Source organism: Tyto alba, unplaced genomic scaffold (genome assembly GCF_018691265.1).
Source record: "Tyto alba isolate M040663 unplaced genomic scaffold, T.alba_DEE_v4.0 Super-Scaffold_11, whole genome shotgun sequence".
NCBI classification, from domain to species: Eukaryota; Metazoa; Chordata; class Aves; order Strigiformes; family Tytonidae; genus Tyto; species Tyto alba.
Window position 1 is genome coordinate 3907377 of NW_024881273.1, and position 25004 is coordinate 3932380.

The 25004-nt window shown below is 47.0% G+C and overlaps 1 protein-coding gene across 2 annotated transcripts in view; it reads right to left on the reverse strand.

Moving 5' to 3' along the window:
• The window catches only part of COL5A1 (collagen type V alpha 1 chain), a 160608-nt gene that overhangs the window by 10415 nt on the left and 125189 nt on the right, over positions 1–25004 (reverse strand). For both annotated transcript variants that reach the window (XM_042786648.1, XM_042786647.1), the window contains exons 33-63: positions 23671–23715; positions 23301–23354; positions 22319–22363; positions 21195–21248; positions 20554–20607; positions 16984–17037; positions 15367–15474; positions 15085–15174; positions 14939–14992; positions 14194–14301; positions 12339–12446; positions 11666–11719; positions 10980–11033; positions 10692–10799; positions 10543–10596; positions 10347–10454; positions 10157–10210; positions 9666–9773; positions 8520–8573; positions 8099–8152; positions 7587–7640; positions 7094–7147; positions 6248–6355; positions 5747–5800; positions 5598–5651; positions 4765–4872; positions 4224–4277; positions 3495–3530; positions 2653–2706; positions 2041–2299; positions 1498–1610 (exon numbers count right to left, since the gene is read on the reverse strand). In XM_042786648.1, the coding sequence (XP_042642582.1) occupies positions 1498–1610; positions 2041–2299; positions 2653–2706; positions 3495–3530; positions 4224–4277; positions 4765–4872; positions 5598–5651; positions 5747–5800; positions 6248–6355; positions 7094–7147; positions 7587–7640; positions 8099–8152; positions 8520–8573; positions 9666–9773; positions 10157–10210; positions 10347–10454; positions 10543–10596; positions 10692–10799; positions 10980–11033; positions 11666–11719; positions 12339–12446; positions 14194–14301; positions 14939–14992; positions 15085–15174; positions 15367–15474; positions 16984–17037; positions 20554–20607; positions 21195–21248; positions 22319–22363; positions 23301–23354; positions 23671–23715 (2370 nt within the window). The remainder of the gene's footprint in view (positions 1–1497; positions 1611–2040; positions 2300–2652; positions 2707–3494; positions 3531–4223; positions 4278–4764; positions 4873–5597; positions 5652–5746; positions 5801–6247; positions 6356–7093; positions 7148–7586; positions 7641–8098; positions 8153–8519; positions 8574–9665; positions 9774–10156; positions 10211–10346; positions 10455–10542; positions 10597–10691; positions 10800–10979; positions 11034–11665; positions 11720–12338; positions 12447–14193; positions 14302–14938; positions 14993–15084; positions 15175–15366; positions 15475–16983; positions 17038–20553; positions 20608–21194; positions 21249–22318; positions 22364–23300; positions 23355–23670; positions 23716–25004) is intronic.

The window sequence follows — 25004 nt, forward strand, 5'->3', positions numbered from 1 at the left end:
GACAAGAAATGAGCTGTTGGAGCATCCTCTATGGCAGCCCTGTCTAAGCAGCTGAATCACTTTGAGTCAGAGCACAAGGAAGGAGCGTGGCTGCTGTCTGCTCCCTTACCCTCCCACAAGCTCCCCCTCACTTCTGCTGTAAATCTCCCCCAAAACAACAGCCAAGCCATATGCAGGTGTCTTGGGATTGTCCTTTCCTTTCCAGCACGTGAACCATAAAGCAAGTCAGCGTGTTTCTGCTGGGTTAAGGATGGACTGAAAGGGGATATGGCTTAAACTCTGCTGTGGCTTATAATAAAACCACTCAGCCAATACTTAATGCTGGTGTGGTAGCTGCTTTATTCCTCTACGTGGAAAAAAGAGCAGGCTGAAGCTTTTTCTTATTTACGACAGCATTGCAGAAGTGTAGCACAATTTGCATTTGAGGAGCATCGCAGCGGTCAGAAGAGCAGCTCCACAGTGGACGAGATGGGGCCAAAAAGCCACTCGCAGAGTCAGCGTGTCAGGAGTCTGAGCAACTGTAAGATCATGGGCAGACTCCGCTTGTGTAGCTGTCAACATTTTGAGGAGAGCCACGGCAAATTAATGCAAAGGAGAAGAAATACATTCCCTATTTAAACAGCCCTAACAAAAACTCAAAGAAGATTTATCTTGTATGTTATTTGTCCTGTGCTGGCACATATTTTTGGTGGATGAAATTCAGCAAGCAAATGGCTTTCACTGGAGCAAAGAGCTTTGTCTGCACCTTTTACGCAGCTGGAGCACAACCGTGACACTGAGAGATCTCCCGCAGGCTGCTTTGCAAGAGTTTCTGCTTGGCCAGTGCAAGAACTGGTCCCCAGGCATCAGGGACTCCGTAAAACAGTGCACAGGCACAGGACAAAAATTATGAGTATGGTTGAGCTAAGCACATCATTACACAAATAACTTAATCAACCTTGTGAATTGGTGCCAGGAAGAGCACTGAGGCTAGTTGCAATCATTTAGGATCATTTACCCACAAGAAACATCAGGGAAAATGACAGAAGATAAACATTTATCTGCTCTGCCTGAAGACACAGTAAGGGTAGAGGAATCAGTGGTGCTTATGCATGCAGACAGCAGAGCGGCAGCCCGGCTGCGGGAGGGAAGACAAGGAATCAGTTAAATGAAGCTCACAGGGAGCCACAGTTCCTGCGCCAACACACACTTCTGCCTTTGTAAAGCAAAGTAACAAAATTAAGGTTTTAGCATTTATTATGCCTGTGAAATCATCAAAGACTTGCCTCACATCACAGTTTAAGTCTGACTTACTCAAAGAAATTCCCTTTGTAAACATATTCCTTATCATTTTAGAAGCCAACACAGAGCAACAAAGAAATCTTCTGGGTGTTTAATCCTTACTATTGTTCAATTCTCCTGAAATTGACTGTCTATGAATATTCATATTAGCAAACAATCTCTTATTGCCATGATATAAGGGGGAAAAAAAAAAAAAAAAAAGTTGTGTGGACTTACTCCTTCAGATTTCTTATCAGGGAAGATGCAAGTCTCTCCACCAGCTGTGAAATTACAGTAAACTTTGAAAGAGTCCCTGGAACATCCTTGGTTAGGATCAACCCAGTATTCACCTGGGTGCACAAGAGGGAAGAGAAGGGAAGAAAGAATCAGCACTGTGAAGGAGGGACAATAGGCACTTCAGCACCCATCTTACCAGGCATGTTTCATCTCTGTTGTAGGCTACTAATTATAAGTATTTTTTGGAAAACTGGTTATGTTCTGATTCCACATAATACTGTGGTACCTTACAGGAATAGCTATTTTTCATCATATATCCCCATTCTTAGAAGAAAATAGAATATTTCAGTTGGAAGGGACCGACAGTGATCACCTAGACCAACCCTTCTCTACGTACTCCTCCTCTGTCAGCCACATTCCTCATGGGGCACCAGGGCCAAGGACTCCCCAGATTACTTCTCTTCCTGCACTTGCTTGTATTCACTGCGTGGAGCTGGGAACCCCCCAGTGTTTTCCCCGCACCCCCTTTGTCCCGGGACACACCGTCTGGGAAATCGGGGTGACAGAGCTGCAGGTCCTTGCAGGTACGCGCTGGGTTATGTTGAGTGCCCAATGGATGCTTCATTTGCTCAATTTCCAGTTTCAAGGAATTCAGCGAGCCAAAAATTTCCTCCATGCCATCTGCATAGTCCATGTAGTTGTCGGCATTTCCATCGTCCACCAGCTGGCTGGCGTCAATGTTTCGCCTGGTCCTCTTGGAAGACTGGATGGGCAGCGGCTGGATGACTTCTCCAGGAGGACCCTGATTTGTGGGGAAAGAAGATACAAATTCTCATTGCCTTGGCAGTGGGGAAGAGACAAGAGACAGCCAAAGCAGGGTCACAGGAGACACACTAGACATGCAAAACACCCAGGATGGTACTGATAAAACCCCCTGGCCACCAGGCTCGAACATTGGGGCCATCCTGTCATTTTCCCATTCGTAACTTCTCCCATCACATCTTGATTTCTTCCCCAGCATCTCTAGGAGATGCCAATCCATTGCTAGAACTCCCGATATGCTGAATCTTTGTCCAGAAATCTTCTACTTCCTAACTTTACAACACTCATTAATCTGAACCCCACTTCAGACTTTTTGTAATGGGTTCTACTTACAGGAGGCCCTGGGGGCCCAGGAAGACCCGATTCACCCTTTGGACCTGTTGGACCCTGGGTGTAAAAACAAGGAAAAAAACATGAGTCACTCAGGAAAAAGCATTTGTCACTTTTATCACATCCTAAACATTATTTCTTTTAATAGTCTCTTGTGGGAAAACCTTCCTTCCTATCCCCTCAGGTACACAAAAGGAGTTTCCTTGCACACCTCCAAGAAAATGTTTATTTTGGTTATTTTCGATGTTTAGGTAAAAGAAAAGATCAGTCAAACACTTGGGGTTAAACAGTCAAATTTTTCTTAGGTTGCCTATGGAAAAGGAAGGATCTTCCAATGCATGAAAATGTTAACTCTCCAAATCAATTCAACAGTTTTGAAAATCAAATAAAATCTTAGAGTTAATAAAACACTGAATTCTGCATGGGAGAAAGACACTAGGAAGTTACCCAAAAGGAATTTTTTGCTGCCTGCATAGGAAATTTGTAACATGAAGCTTGTTTCAGTGTCACATTTCTCACAGAGTTCTCCACTTTTCAGCTTGCCACCTCCCGCTTCACAGTCTATTTTTAATACTCTCTGCTTTACAGCAGTAGTTTTCTCCTAAGGACCATGCACTGGATTCCTCCATATGATCTTTGCTGCACTGATGTTCAATGAAGTACAGCGTGTGCAACAGAAACCTCTCCCAATTATAATTTCTGGGCTTAGACAGCCTGAAAAGGCTGCATTTGCTACAGTCATCTTTGGCTAATTGCCTTAATGCCACTGATGTGGAGGCATCGCGGCAGGTTATGCACTTAATAAGAGCTCCTCAGCCTCTTCGTTTAACACTGTCTATACTCACTGATGATCCTTTAGCACCTTTGGGACCAGGTGGACCCTGTATAGAGAAAAATAAAGACAGAAGTCAGTACATTACCTAGCAGAGAAGTCAGTCTCTCCTGAGAGAGAGACAGAGTAGTGTTATACAAGGTGGTTTTTTTGGTAATTCACTTCCTTTCTGCTTCCATTTTTCACATCCACTTGAGTTCGGTATTGCTTTTATTTGTCGATGCACAAAAAACATTTGTGTTGGAGCTATCTGTGTCAGTGCTGCTTGGATGGGGACTGGAAAAGCTGCTGTGTGATTACTGTAACCCAGGGCTGATCCTGGCTCTGCGCTGAGGACACCCAGCAATAGCAAATACTGGTCGCCCAAGTGTCCAGGCTGCAGCCTTTGGGCATCCAGGGGAAAAAAAAAAATAAATGCAAATAGCAAAAAGAGCAAGAAATCACCTCGTGATTGTAGATAGTCCAAAAGAAAGTGAGAGGGAGAAACAGGGTGGGCTAATCTCCCTGCCTTGGTCACGCCGTGTCCGCTGCGCCCATTTCTCACTCACATGTCACCCCCCAGTTCTCCAGTAACTCATTCAAGTGTTTTTAACGGGCTCAGCTGGGCGAACCCATTGCCATCAGCATCCTCATACAAGGTCAGGCTAAAAGAACTGTGCTGGGTATATCTGGGAGCACCAAGGTGACTCCAGAAAGACTGCATAGCTCCCAAGGAATTCAACAATAATTATTTGTCACATACCGGTAATCCTGGTGGCCCTGGAGGTCCAATTGGTCCAGAAGGACCTGTGATACCCTGAAAAATAAAAGCAGAACCACATTGATCTGCATGTAGCAATGCTGGCCTATGACTACGCAACTAACATCTGCTTGCAGATGACCACCCGGTTTTGGAGGACTCCATTCAAATCTGGAGCTTTAACTGGTTTTTAAGTGTGTGCATGATCCAGACAAGAGCATGACCAGGGAATCTCCTAACTCATTTAGGCACACAATTTTTAAAAATCAGTCCTCTAGATTCATATTTAATGTTACCATCCCTCCAAGTCTATTTAACTCTTTTCATACAACCCTTGAGAATCTGCTTTCCACTAAAATGTGTAATTTGGAACATCTTTACAATTTAAATGTAGAATAAAGCACATTAATATAGAAAATATTCCTCAAAAATTAGCAAGAGTCTCCTGCCAAGGTTGACCACCTCTGCTATGCCGTACCTGCTCAAGGGCAGCAAACCTCACAGCTCAAAAGCACATTCCGTGATGGTCTTACGGAATATTTACCTGCTCTCCTTTGGGTCCTGCTGAGCCTTGGGGGCCTGGGAGGCCTCTGTCTCCCTTTTCTCCCTGTTCTCCTGGCGGTCCAATAAGACCAATTAAACCTGGATGACCCTAGGGAAAAAACAGCAGATGTTAATTATCCTCTTTTGCTGGAGTTAACCAAACACCAAAGCTACCCAGCAAAGACATTTCTAAATACAACCCCAAATATCTAAGGTGATAGGAGCTTGTAGCTATCCCCGACACCTGGAAGCGGCAGAGCAGAGCAAAGCACTAGCTTTTTTGCAATAGAAAAAACTACAAATATAGAAAGAGAACGGCTGCACTAGAGCACCTGCTCATTTTGTGTGCTAACATATACTGCATAAATTTCTACAGGACTGAGAATCATGCCCTAAAGCAAGCCAGGTGTCTGCACCTCCCCGAGCCCTCTGCTCTGCCCGTGTTCAGGCAGCCCTGACAACTAGAGCTGCCATGGACTGCAAGGGCTGACGTAGGGGAAGGCAGAGATTGAGGTCCTCTGTGTCACCTCGCTGCCATCAGTGCTGGTGATACGGGGATGGGAAACCCAGTCTTGGACCCAGATGGGCAGCACCACACGCTCGGCCACAGCAGGACCTGATTCAATCCTTGGGCCATACTCGTGACTCTCCATCTCTCCTTTAAAGATCTATCCAATGTTTCCAGAGCACGAGAGCGCACATATAGGGCTGGTGGAACTCCTCAGCCATGTCATGCCAGCTGCAGGACCCCTCTACAATGACTTTTTTTTTTTTCCCCCCACACCCAGACATGGACGTCAGGTCATGCAGTGAGATCGTGTGTGCCATTCTCACCTTCTCCCCTTTAGGACCAGAGTCTCCTTTAAGACCAGGCAAACCCGGTGGGCCCTTTGGGAGACAGGGGGAAAACAAAAGAAAAGGAATTAATGTAAAATGCATTCACCTATTTCAAAAACTCATGGAATTTGATGGTCTGGACATACCATTGGGCCTGGAGGACCATCTGGGCCAGGGGATCCCGGGAGACCTTGTTCACCCTGTAAAACAGTGAAATTTCCTCAAAACAATCATTCAAGACAGCAGTGCTCCCAGCTGGGATTATTCTGATTATTCACCCGTCCTTATCTGGTCCCTGTACCAGAGAACATTTCCCCTGGCTTCCCACAGATGGTAAATGTAAAAGGATTTACGTTCCTTTCCTGCTCAGATGTCTACTGGAAAAGGGACTTTGGAGGTCATGGAAACTCTCATCGATGGAGAGTGGGTGAGCAGACCCAAGACTCAAATAAAACATGCTGGGAGATGATATTCACTGTTATATTATTTCCACTAAATATGCTTTGTCTGCTGTCAGGCATTTAAGCATAAACGGAACATTACTCTGGGAGAAAGGCATCTTCTAAGGCAGATGGGTTATGGTAGAACACCAGGAACAACCCTGCCAAGAAGCTTTCTCAGACTTTGCTCAGTTTGGGAATACTCACGACTGGACCAGGAATCCCTCGAAGGCCATCAGGGCCAGGCTTCCCTGGAGCACCTTGGGGACCAATTGGGCCAGTCTTCCCAGGAGGTCCTTCCAAACCAGCTTCACCCTAGATGCAAGAGGCAGCATGGTTTAATTTGCATCGGGGCATCAAACAATCTTCTCAAATACACTGTGGCTGCCATCAGAATGTCACAGAGTGAAGCAGGTCCACGCAAAGCATCTGACACTTTTTGTTTGTTGATTTTCCTATTGCTTCCTACCCCTTAGGCACTGAAGACAAGTCTTCAGAACTCCTTCACTTTTCAGCCTTGCCTATTTCTGCTGATTTCCAGCAGGAACAGCTCTTTGGCTACGAGCTCTCTGGAGCAGAAAGCTTTCCTGGGTTCGGTCCTGGAAGATGAGCTAGCAGAGGACATCCTCCGCCATCAGTGTTCCTGTGGCTGCTGTAACAATTGAATCTATAATTTGCAATCCCACTCTACGTTTCTCCACCACTCTTACCAAAATTTTGGTCCAATAATGCTGTGTTTGCCCTGGGAAAGGATGTAGGGCTGTGTATGCTATATTATTTACAACACATTAAATTGCCAAATATGGCACTTTGTCATTTCAAAACAAGAAAAACATTCCCATGACCTTACCAAGCCCTAATTATCTCCACAGAGTTCATTAAAAGATGAAACAGAAGCTTGAATTTGAGGCCAACGGCCCGAAATTCAGGCTAATTTGTTGTAACATGCAGCAAAATCAAATCACTGTCTTTTAAACACCAACGCTGTCAGCAAGTGAGATCCTTTTGGCATACAAAGGGCATAACAGAAGTGAAATCACATTCAGCTCTTACCTTGGCTCCTTTCTCTCCTTGTCTTCCTTCGGGACCAGCTGGACCAGGAGGGCCCTAGAGAAAGTACAGAATAGATGCAAAACACAATTAGATCACACTGATCTGAAATGGTCTACTGGAATTAGCAAAATGATGCTACAGCCCCAGGGAAAAAGACAAAATGGAGACAAATATCTCTGAAAAGCTTTTTAAATTAGCTTCTTGCTAAATGAATCTCTGGGCTCTGCCAGCAAGGCAGGAAGAGCAGGAGCACCTCATACTTGTATTTTCTTTTGGGTGTTAAAATCTCAAAAAAAGTCCATGGGATTCTGTTGACAACTTCCCAACAATTTCCAATAGCTGTGGATGACGCATCATCATTTTTAAAATTATTATTATTATTATTTATTTTACATGCTACTGCCTTGCATTTACTGTAGACCTAGTAATAACATTAGTTTCAAAAAGCCAGTACAAATACATTTGGAAAAATACTCCTGAACAATCAGCTTACCCTTTTTCCTGGGGGTCCGGAGGGGCCTGGCTCTCCCGTGGGACCAGGGGAACCCTAGATGGAGAGGGGAGGAGAACAAGCCATAAGTGCACCACGAGACATTGAAAGGAGGAGCAAATGTGTAAAACTTGAGTTGAGATCTAGAGTTTGTGCAAAGCCGAGGTGTGGGCGGCCAGTACAACTCCCGACACCTCCTCGGGGGTGCAGGTGGTATCTTGTTTTATCCCTTCCCACCATGAAATACCATAAGGGAAGGCAAAGTTAAAATGAAAGACTAGATTTTGTTTTTCCGTGAGTTAATTTCTGCTTTCAGGATGTATTGCTAAGTAGCCCGGATGGATGGCAGCAGCCAGGCTGGCAGAGACAGGAGGGACAGGCATCAGGGGACCAGTGCAGCAGAAGCTGGTGGGAATTAGGTGCCGTATTGTCCTTCTGTGGTAAAAGTCTTTGGATCTGCACAGAGAAACCATGGGGACTGATGGGGAACAGATCTCAGCTACCCAGTTACTCACAGTCTGTCCGGGTTCGCCATCATCACCTTTGTCACCAGGAGGACCGTCTTGACCCTGAAAAGGAAGAAAGAAAGAAACAAGGACGTGTATTTAAGGTGTGAATAGAGTTGAGCAGGGTGGCAGCAGCAGCAGGCATGCTTCATGTGGTCTTCATGTCACCAGGCACCATCCCTCCCCATCTCCCGTTGAGAACAGTGGCAACAGCAAACGTCCTGTGTCAGATCCTGTGGACAGCAGCGTCCGTATAGCTACTGCCCCACAGGTTGTCAGACAAGTGGTCTTTTGGTGGGACTTCCTACTCTTTCCCAAGTAAAGGAAGAGTAAATGCCAGAGGAGCTGTTGGTGAACAAACAGCACGCAGCTGAATTTCACTAAACCAAGAGGAGGAACCTAACTGCCCTTCTGAGAGACAGACACTTACAGCTGGACCAGGTTCTCCAGGAGGACCAGGGTCACCAGGGAAACCGACTGGACCCTGCAAAGAGAGAAAAGGGATATCCTCAAGTCAGAGATCTCGCATCTGGGGAATTGCAGAGCACTAGTGCCTGCTACCGCAGCGACAACACGGGGAATCACGCTACAGAGCAAAATCCCAATTCCCTACCCTCAAACACAATCCCAGATCACAACCCATCTTTGCGTCTTCAGTAACCTCATCCTCTCACAGTCACCAGTCCAGCTCTGCATCCAGACTAAATAAAGCTCCAGAGGCAACACTGGGAGTTTCATCTAGTTTTTGATAAATACATCGGACAAGTGACAGTGAAATCCTCGCAGCTTTGGGGAATGTGCAGATTAGAAGATTTTGCTGTTGCTTACTACATGGTGCCTAACATTTTTCACATGAAGATCCTTTCAAAGCATTTAATGACCAAACCACTTCACCATTCTCCTCCATACAATGTCTATTGTGTACTTCAAATGATTCTGAGACCAGCGTTCAGACAATGGGCTTTAACCAATAATGCAATATCCCAAAAACCCATCTGTTAAGAGAGATGACTAACTCTCCTGCCTCCTCTGCTGTTTCATGCCATCTTTGCTTATCGCATAATAAATTTCTTCAGCCAGGAAGCATCAAAGAAGCCAGCAAGATAAATACTGTACCATTGTCATCTGGTATAAATCAGTATAGCTTCTACTGGCTTCAAGAGAGCTACAGCAATTAGCATCAGCAGGGATCTGACCCTAGAGGTACAACTCCCAGATTCACACCAATCTCCTCTATGCTATTTTGGAGACTTCGCGCTGGTGCAGAGGACCTTGGCAATACATAAGTTCAAGTGCAAAGTAAACCTAGTGCAGGCCCTCTCCATAGGGGTTAGTTTTCCAATAGCCTGCTAAAAGGACTAATAATTCAAGTATTGCTGGAAGACATGGTACAGCTGGGTCTTTTCCTCATTAGTACCCTAAAGAAGGCGACTAATATCACCTATCACTAGAGGCAATTCTCTAACTGGTAAACTATTTAGAATTTTCACAAAAATCTCTGGAAAACAACTTTTCATGCAGAAATCTCTGCTAGGCAAGACAAGGAAGCACTGTTTGGACAAGAAGGGGTACTTACAGGGCTTCCTTTGGGACCGTCATCTCCTGGTGGACCTTTGGGGCCAGGTGGACCAGCAGCACCAGAGGGACCTGCTTCACCCTTTTCACCTCTTTCACCTTTAGGACCCTGAACAGGAAAAAGGGTGTTTCTATTATCCAGAAAAACAACTTACTGATCTCTAATTATCTTTTAATCACTTTGAGAAAGAAGCTCTATTTGTATCTCAAGACATGAGGACATGATTTAGCAGTCCCCTCCCACAAAGATTAAATGGTGTTCATGTTGTTCAGTCGTGGGTAGCCCGTTTTTGGTGACTAAACATTATACTATAAATATGCAGTAACACGGCGATGTGTCACCCAACACCCAAGCCAAGGACATGGCTAGTTCAGTCCCTGCAGCCCCATCCTTGCCTCTCTGACACCCCTTCAACCAGCTCCTCAGGGGACACCACCGAAGAAGAAAAGCTCTTCTCCATCAGGGCAAGGGCCACCCTGAAGCGTACTTACCGGCAGGCCGACCTCGCCAGGAAGACCAGGCTCACCAGATTCACCAGGTTCACCCTGCAGAGGGAAAAAGAGGACAAGCACGCTTATATTTCTGGAGGGCGCTGAGTTTTCTGCCGGTGTAGCAAAGCCCCTGCATGAGTGTTGTAGCAAACTCCTGCAGGCTTCAGTCAGGTTTGTCTGGACGGTTTACCTTCTCTCCCACTGCACCAGGATTTCCTATTCCCCCGGGAGGACCCTGTGGACCATCTGCTCCTGGTGGTCCAGATGGACCTCTGGGTCCAGGTGGGCCTGGCGGGCCCTGAGAGACAAGGGAGACAAATTTAAAACGTGTTTCTTGGAGCAATGTCTATGTCAGTGAGGAAAAAAGAAGCATGAAAGCATCTTACCATTTGCCCAACGTCACCCGTTTCTCCCTTCTCACCAGGTGGTCCAGGCAAGCCCTGTGGAGGCGGAGGGGATGAATTTTAGCTGTGAACATCTCAGGTGGAGCCCCAGCTTTCGTTACCCTAAGCTCTCCCTCGATGCTGCAAATTACCTGCAAACCCACTGGGCCTGGGGGACCAGGGAAACCTCGAGGTCCTTCATCACCTTTCTGACCAAAGAGACCTTGCTGTCCTCTGGGACCTGGCTCTCCATCGGCACCCTATGAGGAAAGAATCTAACACAGCTCACCAAAGACATGAGGTAGATGCAAAGCCCCATCCCCACCATCTCCTGCTGCAGCCAGAAGCAATGCCCTACTCGTGTGCTGGGCATCAGCAGTGCTTTCCAGGAGATTTTATGGTAAGAAAAGGGATTTCTGCTAACAGGGGACAATACTCACAGCTGGGCCAGGCTGACCGATTGGACCCTGCGGGCCAGTAGGACCTGGTGGACCCTGTTACAAAACAGAAGTGCAATGTCACCATTAGGATCACAGAATAAAAAGCTCACCTGGAAAACGTGATGCCCTTCAATACAGCCTCCATTAAACATGCATTAATTCCCAAAACAGAGAGGGAGGACAGGGTCAAGTTTCCCCAGACACATCAGCACCCCTCAAGCCCTGGTGCCAATGGCACAGCAGAAATGTCTAAATGCATTTTAGTTCCAGCAAAGCAATGTCACGCCACTCAGTTCTCTCTGGATACTTATGTGTAATTTATTCTCCATTCCTCAGGCTCTGAGCAGCACATAAAGGGTGTTTCAGTGTGCTGCAAGCAACAAGAAAAGGAACTACAGCCGAACTCCCAACTTTAGTGGCAAGGGCTGATAATGTTTCACAGATATTTACACAGTACATGGGTGACGGGAAAACATCTCTGTGAATTCCTGGGAGCTGGAAGCTCACACTTCAGGCACTCACTTTTTTTTTTTTTTTACATCCTGTGGGTATTTGGTGAAGCAAAGGAGAAGATGAAGCAATGATAGGAAGAAATTAAAATTATATTGTTTTCTGTTTCCAGCAAATCACACAACAAAGCCACGCTCCTTCGGGGAAGCAGCTATGACAACATCCACCCCACTCACCTGCTCCCCTTTGTCGCCCTTGCTGCCCTTCTGGCCAGGCTCCCCGATCTCACCCTGTCAGGTACAAAGGGGCACAGTTAGTTCACTTGGTGACCACTTCCATACCTCAACATTCAAGCAACAGTCCTGTGTGTCTGCACCCTCATCCCAAGGATGCCAATTCCCACAGAAATACCCCTGAATGTTCTGAAAAAGACCAGATTGTTGGCCGCTCCAGGGGTAACCAAACTCTTACATCCTGAAACTTTCCTTAGCTGCCATGCGATGCAAGATGTGCTATTTTGCAGACCTTGTTAGCAGCGATGAGTGATTCATCCCAGCTAATGTTTTCTAAGAAGCCTCCAGTCCAGGGGGGCTTAATGAGAGAGTGGGGAAAAGTAATTAATTTGGAAAGGCCAGGCACCTGTGGGCAGGCCACCTGCTACAGGCTTCGGGGGGGAGGTTAACTGGGTTTCAGCAAGCGGTTTGGCTGGCGGAGCGCACACAGCCCACTTTGCCTGCTGCTCCCCAGATGGGATGCTGCTGACCTCGCGGGATTGCCAGCACCATAAAACATCCTCGTGTTACGGCCGGCAGCACATCCAACCCGGTGTGGTGGAAGCAGCGTGGTGGCAATGGGGCACCTTGCCCAGTTCCTTCCCAGTGACCCTGCGCAGCAGGTTGCTGTTCCCACCTTGTCTCCGTCCTCGCCGGGGGGGCCGACAGGACCTGCTGGACCTGGCAGTCCCACCGGGCCCTGGATGCCGTCCCGGCCAGCCGGTCCTTGAGGACCCTTCTCTCCCTGGAAGCAGAGCAAACAGGCAGGTCACACAGAGCTCTCCTCCACCCTCCAACCAGCCCATTATAGCCCATTAACATCTTATTCAGCTGCTAATGACCCCTGACTATATGGGTATGTATAGCAAAACCAGTTTCCAGCTGGTATTTCATCAGTCTCTCTGCGCTTGCTGTCTGAAACAAGACAAAATTTCTATCTTGAGAGATAAAGAAAGAACAAACAAATCTAAATGGTGAATACCCAGACCACAGCTGCAACTTCACCACTATAGCAATATAATCAGATTTAATCTGAACCCTCTGCCATCTCTCTCTGGATGACAAACAAGACCCCAACTAATTTTTATCCTCACAAGCCAGTTTTTACAGAATCCTGGCTGCCCGAGGACTCACTGCCTGCTCCCTCCCTGGCTGATCCCCAACTAACAAGGGGTTTCTCAGGAGGCCCTGAGCTCTCTCCTGAGCTTCTGGACAAAGGAAAACACCTGAAGTGAATAAAGCAATCTCTGCTGGCCTCCTGCTTAAACATCTACTCATATTCCCCAGACCTGGAGCCTTCAATCAAATTTGTTTGTTTATAGGAACTGAACAGTGAATATTTTCCAGTTTCCTTGTACATAATTTAATTGCATCTGAATCCTGGGTGCTCTCTTCTGAATAATTAGATGCCACATAAATTGCCTATTCATCTATCCACTGATACATCACATAGGTACTTGGCAGGACAGATGTTCATAAAGCTGATTCACCAGGAAATTCTTGCCTCTGGACTAGCTGCTGAAGTTTCTAATAAGCCAGCAAGTGTGGAATACAGAGGCTGATAAACACTTTTGATAACAACAATCAATCACCGTAAGTGTCCTCGTGTAGTGCGAAATCACCGATGCCAGCATTTGCTCATTTTGCTGGGTCTGAAGCTGAGCTCAAGTTTGAGGCAGGCAACCCAAAAGTCCCTGCAAAACCATTCAGGCATGAATTCGAGGCAGATCCTTCCTCCCCGGGACTGTCACGGTGCTGGGCTCTTCAGGGACAGAAATAGTCATGCCAGCCCACTCCCTCCTGCCCGCACGTGACATTTCACGCTCGTGCCTGGGGAGCGAAAGACGTGCGAGTTTGCGCGGGCTGGCTGGTGAACGCGCAGGAGAGGGACCATATGGCAGGACTCTGCGCGGGCTCCTGCCGGGAGCGGCTCTTTCCCCGGGCGCCAGCGGGAACGCGGATGCTTTAGCAGCACGCAGCATCCCTGGAAAATGAGCCGAAACCTCCGCAGCACCTCCCTGCGCTGCCCCTTGGCTGGGGCAGTGAGGGTAAGGGTTTATTTGGGCTCAGTGGAGATGGCTGCTGCCACTGCATCCTTGTAAGCAGTGATGGGGTTGGCTCACTTCTCTGCCCAGAGGCCTGTCCTTTGGCTGTTGTCACTGGGAGGTCACACAGGCTGTCATTTCACCTGTTCAGTCCTCATCCCTTCTCATTGCCCGAAGACATTCTGGTCCCTGAGATCACGTCCATTTTTGATAGCACGGGTGTCACAAGCAGAGCAGTTGAGCTGCTAACGTTCAGTGGTTTGATGCACCCAAGATGAGAAAATTCCTTTCTAATCAAATTCCTCCTCTTCTTTTTCTGTTTAAAATCTTTTATACACCCACTCCAGGGAACGTCTGCATGCTCAGCTTCCTACTGTACCCATTTCTGTAAACATATGTACAAATAGATACACATATTTGACCCACAGCTGTTAAACTGGTACTTACTGGAGCTCCCTTTTCACCTGCGGGTCCCGGAGGTCCCTGGGGGCCAGGTCGCCCTGGCAAGCCTATTGGGCCAGCTGATCCCGCGGGACCGCGCTCGCCGGGAGAGCCCTGTTTGGAGAGGGAAGGAAGCATTAACTGGAGTATCGAACTTCATCTATATACACACAGAAAGAAATCCAGCAGTAGGATGCTGCAAATGCATCATCAATAAGTGAGCACATTTGGTGGGGTGACTGCCATGCGATGACTTGGTACCATCAGCCTAAGGGGTCTTGCAGATCATTTTTTTAGTTAAAATCCCTGGAAGGGCTGAGTTCTCCTCCTCTGGACGGTGCAGGGTGGTCAGTTCCCAGGGGCATATTATCAGCTTGGAACAAGAGCATGAGCCACTTCATGGCCAATGCATAAGGGAGGGCTGGATGATGAGGGTTTTCTTCCAGGAGGGCTGCACTGAGCATGAGTCTCAAGTGGGGACAACGTTCGGAGGGAAAGCAGGTGACTTAGAAGCAAAATTCTCCATGTCCCGAATCATTCCGGTTCCCTCAGTTTGTCACGTATGTTCACAGCTGACACCATAAAATGTCTGAGCTATTACATGCGTGTCTTGTAAAATAAAGCAATATCCAGCAAGTCGTTAGTGCAAAGGAAATAACGGATAAAGGGCTGAGCTGTGACTAACCCCCCGTTTTGGCTTGTCACCCTTGTAAATGCGTTAGGTGGTGCCTGTAAGGGCAAGGATACTCACTGCTGGGCCTGGGGGGCCTGGGGGACCTTCGTTGCCTTTCAGCCCTGGAGCGCCCTGGAGAGAAGAAAACAAAGTCATTTTGGGAGGTGGGTGCTGCACCACCTGGGCATCCTTCCCACTGGAGGGACCGGGCAGCCTCTACTCACAATGGGGCCAGGGAGACCTCTCTCTCCGGGGAAGCCTCGCAAGCCCGGGGGACCGTCCTTCCCTGGGAGGCCAGCAGGACCAGGGTCACCCTGCAATGACAGTGATAAATAGCTGAGGATCTGCAGGCTCCATAAAGACCCAGCTCCTCCCTCCGGGCACAAGTCGTGATGAGACACTGCGAAACATCATGTCTTTTCTGAATCATCCCTCTCCATCTCTGGGAGGGAGGCAGGCGGCCAGGCTTGCAAGGAGGGTGAATTCAGGAGGCTGCTGGTCCCTACCTTGGTCCCTTCTTTTCCAGTGAGGCCAGGAAGACCTTGTTCACCTGGGGGACCTGGAGGGCCTGGATGTCCTCGTTCACCCATTGGCCCAGTCTCACCAGTCGGACCCTGAAGAAACAGAAATCGGGGAGAAGGTGTTGGGTGTCAGCAGAGCAATCAACGATCTAAGATGTGCAGGCTATCAGTTTACTCCCTTAGGCTGCAATGGGATGGAAGATGCTCCTTCCCTTAGCTGTCTCCTGAAGTGCCACCAGGAATCCCTGCAGAGATGTGTCCTTTGGCATCTACAGGGACCTTATTTTGGAGGTGGAAAACATTGCACTTGACAGAGTAGAGGCACTAGGAACCTCTGGAACGAAACCATTCACATAAATGAGATATTATTACTACAATTATTATGCTTAGGGTTTTTTTTTAAATTGAAAACTTCCTAAGTACTCTACAGTCATGCTGATTCTTCCTTATATGGGGCATAAATAATGGATTAGGCTTGTACTACACGGCAATTACTGACTGTCTCTGTGCTGTACGTGGGCACTAATGGTGACGAGTGTAACATAAGGCCCAGTGCAGAAGGTTCCCCAGTGGCCCATTTTGGAGGAGGACAAAAGCCATACACACAAGCCTATAATGTCCCTGCATGCTGGTGTCCGCTGGGATGGCGGTTGTAATTCACGTCACGCTGCAGGGTGCCACTTAGTGTAAGCAGAACGATAACATTGCAATCGCTCAGCAACCACAGATCATGCTAAGTACGTGCAGCAGAGCCAAATAAAATTGCCATAGAACCTAATTTGCACTTGAGAAGACAGACACAGTCAGGGAATTGCCCCTAATCAGGGAATTTACAAATCAGGGACTTTACGCTTTCATTAAAGAGGACAAATTAATTACTCTCTAATTAAAGAGCAACCTCCCCAGCAGTTCAGGGAAGAAGACTCAACCCAAAGCCAGTCCTACTCAGTCTAGGACTGCCTACAAAACTGATCCACGAGCCTTGCATGCCTGTACTTAAGGGGTACAAATTCTGATTGTGCAGTTACTATTTCCAGATTGCACAGAGTTCTTTGTGACTAGAAGAAAAATAGCCCAACTCTGACAGAATTTGGCAGCACTGTATGTTAGAGGGATGCATTTTTTTCATAGCGACATGTAAGAGCGCTCTTGCATCACGCTTACACTGCCTTGCCCACCCCAGCAGCTGTACAGCCCTTTGAGATCTCCTTTAACTCTCTGGCTGCTAAAAGTCTTTTAGTCAGGTTGTGTGTAGCTGGTCTCTCTCTCACCCTACAGTGATTTTACACCAGGGTAGCTCTGTTAAGTTCACAGGAGCCGCTTTATTTCCAGAAGCCTACAGGCACATTGTCTAAATGCCATCCTAACACCTCGACAAGGTGCGCTGGGACCCATTGGGGTACCTCACACTCTGGCCAGGAATTTCAAAGCCAGCAAGCTTGCTTCAGCATGAATTTCCCTCCCCTGGAAGAGGAATCTGTGGTGTACAACCTGCGGTCCCAGCAGCTCCAGCTGAACCACCAGAGCTGTGAGAGCTTGCTGTGTGAACCAGTGAAGGTGAGCTGCCGACGGCTGGTGCAAGCATGAGCATTTGTTTCTTACCTGAGGGCCTACAACACCGGGGGGTCCTGGAGGGCCGGTCTTGCCTTGGAAACCCTGTTAGAGAAGGGGAAAAGAGAAAGAGATGACACTTCTGCCAAGGAGCGCCCCAGCAAGGGTCACAGACTGCCACCCGACTGCTCCTCCTCTGGTGAAACTACTGACCAAGAACGGGTGGAGACCCAGACAAAAGAAACAAGAAATCAAACAGGAGGCGGAAAACATGTCTTTGTACATTTATACAGGGGTGAAACAGAGGAAGAAAAAGGGATTCTCAAAGCTCAGCTCTGCTGTTTTGATGGAGCTACTGAGATTTGGTTGAAGGACTGGCCATATATATAAAAAAAATTTGCTACACTCATAAAACTTACAGAGAAAATATCTATTGAAAAGTCAGTGTGAGTTTCTTCATGCTGAGCAATTCTTAAAAGCCATTTCCCTTCTCCTGCTACCCGTTCTGGTACTGATTTAGGCTTAGCTCTGTTTTAGGCTTAGCTCCCGGGAGCTCAGAGGCTGGGTGACCGTCTTTCACTTTTGGCACCAGCAGCGCCAATCTCCAGCCCCGCTGAAGCCCGCAGCCCACTGGCTTTGGGGGCTGAACGAAGCTTTATTTCCTTCATCAACATCTGTTGAAAGAAATCACCAATGTGTTTCTCTCCAAATGCTGATGAGTAGCAAAGTCTCCATGACAGCTACTTATAATGACATTTTGAAGAGTGACAATAATGAACTATCACCACTGCAATTGTTTAGCTCTCCTAAGCCACTCTTTAAAAAGCACATTAATTATCATTCTTACTATAGCATGCTGACAAGCTCAAGCTTGAGAAATGTCATTTAGGGCACACAGGCTATTTTCTCATTGCCACAAAAGAGGATCAGATAAATCCCAAGCCAATGGTAATGTGTCATGCTAAAAAAAAATACCCAATGCTATTCTAGGTGTCTGCAGATCACAGAAAATATCCTGTCATTGATGGGGAAATGGCAAAACATCTTTGTGAAATGAATGTACAATTTAAACTCTTATCATAGAAAAATATTTCAGCCATTTCTGTGCTTGACTTTTCTTATTAATCTGAAGAAAGGGGTTTCCTTTTATCCTGTTTGAGCCTTGGGCACAGGGGATTTAGAATTTTTCATGGCTTTTTAGATTCATTCTGTGTAAATCTAATATGGCCAAATATTTCAGCATCCTTCAGCATGCCTATTTATTTTACTTTTCATTTGGTATCAAAGGGGAGTATGTGACACACAGATTTCAAGTCTATGTTTTCTTGCATGAAAGTACGGAGTGCACTGACAAGGCTACAGGTGTGGAAATGGTATTTAATTTGTTTTTCTGTTTCTCTCCTTGCTTTTTGGTGCTGTATAAGGAAAGGGGGACAAAAAAAGGACTTCTGCTACCTGGGTCTGCACACATCTGCGTGCACCCCAAGAAGATGCAGGGGAAAATGATCTTTGCAAGCTTGTTCACGGCACAGATTAACAAAGTGTTTGTTTTCTGGAAGGATTTGCCTGTGATAGGCAAGCTACTGCTACAATGACTGAAGAAAGCTAGTAGGGAGTACTTTCAGACCCAAAATAATTGAAAGCCCATTCTCCGTTCCTGTTCACACAGATTTGGAGTTTGTTGCTCTATTCCAGTCTCAAAAGTTGACACCAGCAGATGCAAGAAAAGTTTTTACTGCTTCCTGCAATTTGAACATAGGTACCCTGGATGTTATAGATAACTCAATGGAGGAAGGCTCAATGTCACATCCAGGCTCTGGCAGGTGAAAACTCTTCTCTTCACCTTTGAGTTAATTCTGACCTGAGGACTGTGTGTTTAAAAATACCACAAGACTGACGTTAAGGCAATGGTTATGGAGTGTAAATAAGTATCTGGTGTTGAGCAGAGCAGTATTTGCATTGCCTTGCTTAGCAAATGCCAGGCAAGTTAATTAAATTGTTGTGTGATAAGTTGAGGGGAAAAAATGCATAATGTGCAAAGCCTTTCTAATGCTCATTTGCTAGGAAAGGCAGTGGAGAAAAATGCAAAGCTGAGTAGAGGAAGTTGTTTGTTTTTTCCTGTAAAATAAACACAGAACAAAGAGTCTATCTGCTAACATGCAGCATGCAGTGTTGGGAAGAGGGACATACCAACAACAGTGAATGAGCTGGATTGTAAATAGCTGAGGGAAAAAAAAAAAAAAAAAAAAAAACATCCCCAAAAATGCCAAACAGAAAGATACGAATTACTGCATGCAGAGGAACACATGGCAGAAGGGTCATTTTTGCTTAGGGTATCTTTCAAGCAAAAAAGGTGCAGAAAACAGACCACCAGAGACGCACGACAGCCAGGGTATCATACCTTCCACATGCCTCATCGTTCTCCTTTGGTGAGAAACAATGATTACATCTGTGCAACAAAACCTTTTAAAATGGACAAAGCAGTATGCGTACGATACAGTGAGGTACCTAAACAGCCAGGAGCTGCTCCCTGGCTTGCAGCAAGGGATTATTGCTGGAGGGGGCTTAAGCAAAACTTGGTGAGGCCCTTGTGCATAGCTTTGGCTAAAAGGCAGCGTCAGCAGAGCTGGTCTCCTTATTCAGGTGTTAAGGTAGTGGCTGATACATGAGCGTGCTGCAGTAACCGGTGTGGACAGAAAAACTAGAGTAAAACCATTGCACCCCTCGTCTTGGCCAGGAATTACCTTCCTCTCAAAACAAGCACTGCCAAAACTGTGCTGTAACTCTCTTCTGCTGTACAACAGTTCTTGGTGTTGGCCGCATGGCGCGTCAAGAAGTGAAATGCGTTTATTTCTCCCCATTGCAGGTTCCAGAGAAAATAAAACTGCCCCTAACCTAACGCAGCCGGGTGCGGAAAGCTGAGCTTGCAAAAGATGGAGCCCGTCTCGCATGAAAAATTTCTGCCATCACATCCCTAGAGTTATGTCTCTGGAATAGAGACGTAAAACCTTCAGGTCTCCAAAGGACAGAGTGGGAAAGAAAGCACAGATTTTACCCGTAACGCTCCAAAGAGCGGAGGCACAGCCTTCCCCCTCGGGAGGGCAAAGGGACCAGAGCTTCGGTGAGTCCTTGGGGTACAGAGCCCAGCTGCAGGGGCTGCTCGGAAATCACCCCCCAGCTGCTTCTCCACTTCAGGAGAGCAAGAGCCACTCTAAATGCTGGAGCTGACCCAGACTCAACCCCAGCCAACAGCCTCCCACCTCGCGAGGACCTGCCTCTTGCAGAAACCCAACTGCCTGTGATGCCGCTGACTGGCATCACTACATCTCCGCTCACGTTTTTTCCATGCATGATGCACATGTTGACCTCCACAATCTACTAAAGGGACAGAGAGCGAGGAGTTGGTGCCCAACCTCCACATAAACCATCATTAGACCGACGCGTCCTGCTCAGAAGAGGGTTGCTTCCCATAGACCATCCCATGCAGCTGGAGAGACACAGACCTTCAGGGGAACCAAACGCATGGCCACATCTCCCCAGCTGCACAGAAGGGTTTAGAAAAACCAACCGGCAAGACGAGACTCAGGACTAATGATCTGCCCAAGGTTTTTGGCTACTTACAGTTTCTCCTCTCTGTCCGGGGTGACCAGGCAATCCATCCTTCCCAGGAGGACCCTACAGCAGAAAACCAGGGTGAGAAGGAACATCATGAAGTGCTCAGTAGTAAAACTGTGATAAGGACTGAAATCAAACCTGCTTGCCTCCTTGCATTAGTTCCCATCCATTTTACGGTGAAACAGGGGTGCTTAGAACCCTGAAAGATACAGCTCTTTCCCACACATCTCCCAAAGGAAAGATTTATCTTACAGGTCCAGTGTGGGAGCAAGCTGTTCACTGCAGGGAAGGAAATCACTCCAAAAAGGTTTCTGAGGTCCCCCACCAATGTATAATAATTGCAGAGTGTTACTCTGTTGTGCTGTCCTCCCAGTATACAGAGGGAAAATAAAGAACAGAGCAACCATGAAAGATCCTAGTGATATTGAGTCATTAGGAAATGAACATTTATAATCAGCTGCAATTTACTTGGCTATTTAAAATCTTTAACCGTCGGGTTATTATCCTGATGTCTCAGTAATGCCTTTTATTGGGTACGTCACTGCTTGTCAGAGAAGCAGCTAACACTGAGCTGGCACAGGCAATCACAGCTGGATGGGAAAGACTTTATGTATTTCTTTGCATGTTCTAGAAAAACAGTTACTTACAGGGGGGCCTTTTGGTCCAGGAAATCCAGTTGGTCCTTGAGGCCCTGGTGGTCCCTGAGATGTAAAACAAGCCAGAAAACGTGGTTAAGGAACCTATAATGCTTTACTATGAAATACTAGCTCTGTATACGAACAGCAGATGAGCACAAAGATACAGAAAGGCAGCTACTTCTGCCCCAAAGAAATGCCCCTAAGTATGAGATGCAGCTGCACGGGTCCATCCCTTGAAAAAAATACATGGAGAGATAAGAACCACTGGGCATGTTTAACTGAGTAGCATGTCCAGCTGCAAAAAGCACTGCAAACATGAAGAGGGCTATCGACCACTTTGTGCCTTTCCTTCCCAGAGCTATGAAAAAGAGGTCTTTTCCCATCCCAGCTCAAGTGAGAGCACCTGGGAGCTCCCAGGACGTGCAGGAATGAAAAAGAAGAGAGGCTGGAGGCTTTGGGGCCAGTGCTGCAAGGCAGCTGATGTTCTTCAGAGCGCTGCTTCCCCGGAGCAGCGTCAGCAGTAGCTCCCGCCTCGCCCCTGAGGTCAGAACAAGCAGATGCAAAGCAAGAACTAATTTCATATATTTCTTCCCTGGGCAATTTTGTAGAAAATTTACAAACAAATCAAAACCCAGGAAAAAAAAAAAAAAAAAAAAGCAGAAATTGAGGTAAAAAATCATGAAAGTCCTGTTGTTTCAATATTTTCCACCTGTGCTGTAATCTGGAGGTCCTAGGGGACTACCTCCTCCAGAAAACCAAGGCTCTGGCTGTCTGCACAAAATCCATGGATGACTTTGCCCTTCTCCTGTGGAGCAATGCTTACACAGCACACCCAAGGTCCCATTCGAGCCTTCCTTAGAGAGCTCAGAAAGGACCTAAGAGCTGTAGGTGGCTTGGGAAACCTCTCTCCACACAAGCCCAATTCCACCTCGTATTTCTAAACAGATTTTTCCTCTTTGCTGACTGAGCTATGCTAAGCTGCACTCTGGTTCCAGCGAGAACAGGGTACTTGGTGGGCTGCTCCCTGCTAAAACCCCTCAGCACCACCCCAGCCCTGCACAGCCGCCTCGTCTGCTGTGTTAAACTAAAGGGTTTGGATTGAGTCCCGCTTTAGCCCCACGGAATTGCCTTACCCTTTCGCCGGGAGGACCAGGGGGACCATCACCACCAGAGTTGCCCTTTTACGAATAAACAAAACAGCACACCGTTAAAAATACATATATCACCATTGCAGCTGCTTTGCACAAAGACTTCAAATGGCACCAAGCCCACAGTGACACCACACCCCACCAGCTCCCCCAGCCCCTCTCTATTAATAATTCTGTGTCAGGAGCAGTATCCAGTGACAAACAAGCAGCTGCTCGTTCCCCCCACACCGCTTAATAAAAATACAGGAAAGATAACGTCAGTGAGCTCAGGATATTTCTACCAGATAATGGCCTCCCTCTGAGAGATAAATGCCGCCGCAAAGACGAGGTATTTATCAAAAATTCATGCCAATACAAAGCCAAGACATTTATTTTTAAAGCTGGCAGTGCAGTGGTGACAATGTCTCACTACAAAAGCTTTGCTTCCATCACGCCCAGCGATTGACGGTCACTTAATCGGTCTCTGCAGCAGGTTCTGGAGCTGAGCGTGCCTCCAGATTGACTGAGAGGAAAATACCTATTTTGCCCAGTGACCAACTGTGGGCACACAGCGTGCATGCAAAGTGGTTTGGCAAGGTGCAAGGTTCTGGAGACCAGCAGCAATACGTGTCCCTTTGCCCACGGCACAGCCGAAGGCCTCAAAGGTGGTTCAAATGCTGCTTAAACACCAAAAAACAGGGCTTAGGGGAAGCGTCAGTGGATCGTAGGGTTGCGCTGGTCCCTGACATGAGGGTGCTCCCTCCCTTTCTGGTTGCAACGGCCCTTAGTTTGCGCATGCACTTGATGCCCTACTGAAACGTGGGCCAATGCATTTTTAGGACCTGTGCACGTACTTTATGGTTGGGTTATGAGCCATTTGGCTGGGCGATGAAGATCAGGAGAGAAGGGAAATGGAGGGTAATGAACCAGATGGCCTCTTACACCATCACTTTTTAGGACGATTCCAGCAGCTTCCCCAAAATCTTACCTTTGGGCCGGGTTTCCCAGTGCTTCCCCTAGGGCCTCTTTCCCCACGTGGACCCTTAAAAAGACACAAAAGATGACGTTTTAGCCCATCTTGCTGCCCACAGCACTGCATTGTGATCAGGCAGAGCACCCGAGCCCCTGAGCCGCGCCGGGCCAACGCGTCGTCCCACCAGCAGCAAGGGGATGCCAGGAGCCTCCAGCACTGCCACTGGTGGTCTGCAACCATGTTCACTGGCCAGCCCCAGCCCCACATCACCGTGTCCCCCCTGCTTAGCTTTAACTGTTGAAGGCCAGATCCTACCCAGTGAGGACACAAATCGGATCCTTAAGAAGTTTTCAAAATGCACGAGAATGAAGAAATGGATCATTACCGTTGGACCGCGTTGCCCCCTTGGACCTGGTTTGCCAGGTGTCCCCTGGAACAAAAAACAAATGAAGAAGAGTTAGCAGCCAGCATCACAAGCTGAGTTCACAGCAGATGAACCTGCAACAGAGCCTGCTGCACACAAACTGCCCCCCCAAACCTCTCCAGTTCTCATGTGCAATGAAAAGGACAGCAGCAGGCTTACTTTAATCTCCTGATTCTTGTATTTATTATAATTTATAATGCTTAGTCCGGTCTGGACAGTAGTCCCAATGTCCAGACGTCATCCACCATCTGAGGGAAGGAATCTCTTAAGAAAATGTATCCTGAGACCTTTAAAACACCACAAGGACTTTCAAAGATGAGGCCACCCATTTGAACCATCCAATTTCCTAAAAAGCTAGCCAAAAGCACCAGAGCCAGCAGAAAAACTCTTCAGCTCTGCCGCCCTAAAACCTGTAATTCCTTTTCCCACTGACCTCTGCTCATCCCTTCAGCCAGCTCCCAATGTGGGGAAGGGCTGGTCCTCGCCCCAGCCAGGAGCAGGGCAGGCTGGCTCACACTGATGCACACACGTGTTGCAAGACCTGGGCTGTTAAATATTTAAGGAATGACAGCAGCAGAGCAAGATTCCTGCTCCGAGCAGTTATTTTACGCCACACAAGCCAATTAAGCTGCCCCACATATTTACAAATCTTTCTTCATCTCTGTGAACTTTGTGCTAAACAAGTAATTTAAGACATTGTTTTGCAGCAGCGACAAAGCAGCAGGCTTATGAGATCTGACAGATGCACTCGGCTTCCTGTAATGGGGGACTGTGATTAATTCTGACAGAAAAAAAGACAAGGACGGCTGGGTCCTAAATCTGGCAGTATGTTAAGCTCCATTACCTCATGCCTGAAAGAAAAATAATCACCTAGAGCTTGGTCCCTGAAAACACTATTTTGGCTAGTGTCAAGTTATGAAAAAAATTCCAATGGGTTTAACTTTTGTCCTTTGGACCTGCAGTCCACTATTGTTACCAATCACTTGTTAGAGGAAGGAAGAGAAAAACTTGCTTTCTATGTAAGGAACATAGAATGCTTAAAATATCACTTGCCATTTTCTGCCCCAAATCCATCACCTCACAATCTTGCCTTCTCATATTTGGTGCTCATTAGCCAGGTGAACACAGAACAGAAGCTAGAAAACTTTACAATCAACTTTCTTCAAGCTACTAAAATTAGTCCTGCTGAATCCTCCTTGTTCTGCGGCTCCATTTAATAAACCCTGCTGGCATATCTTTTTTTAATTAATTACAAAAATCATTTTAAAGTACTCCAGCTGGTTTTCCTTTAGCTA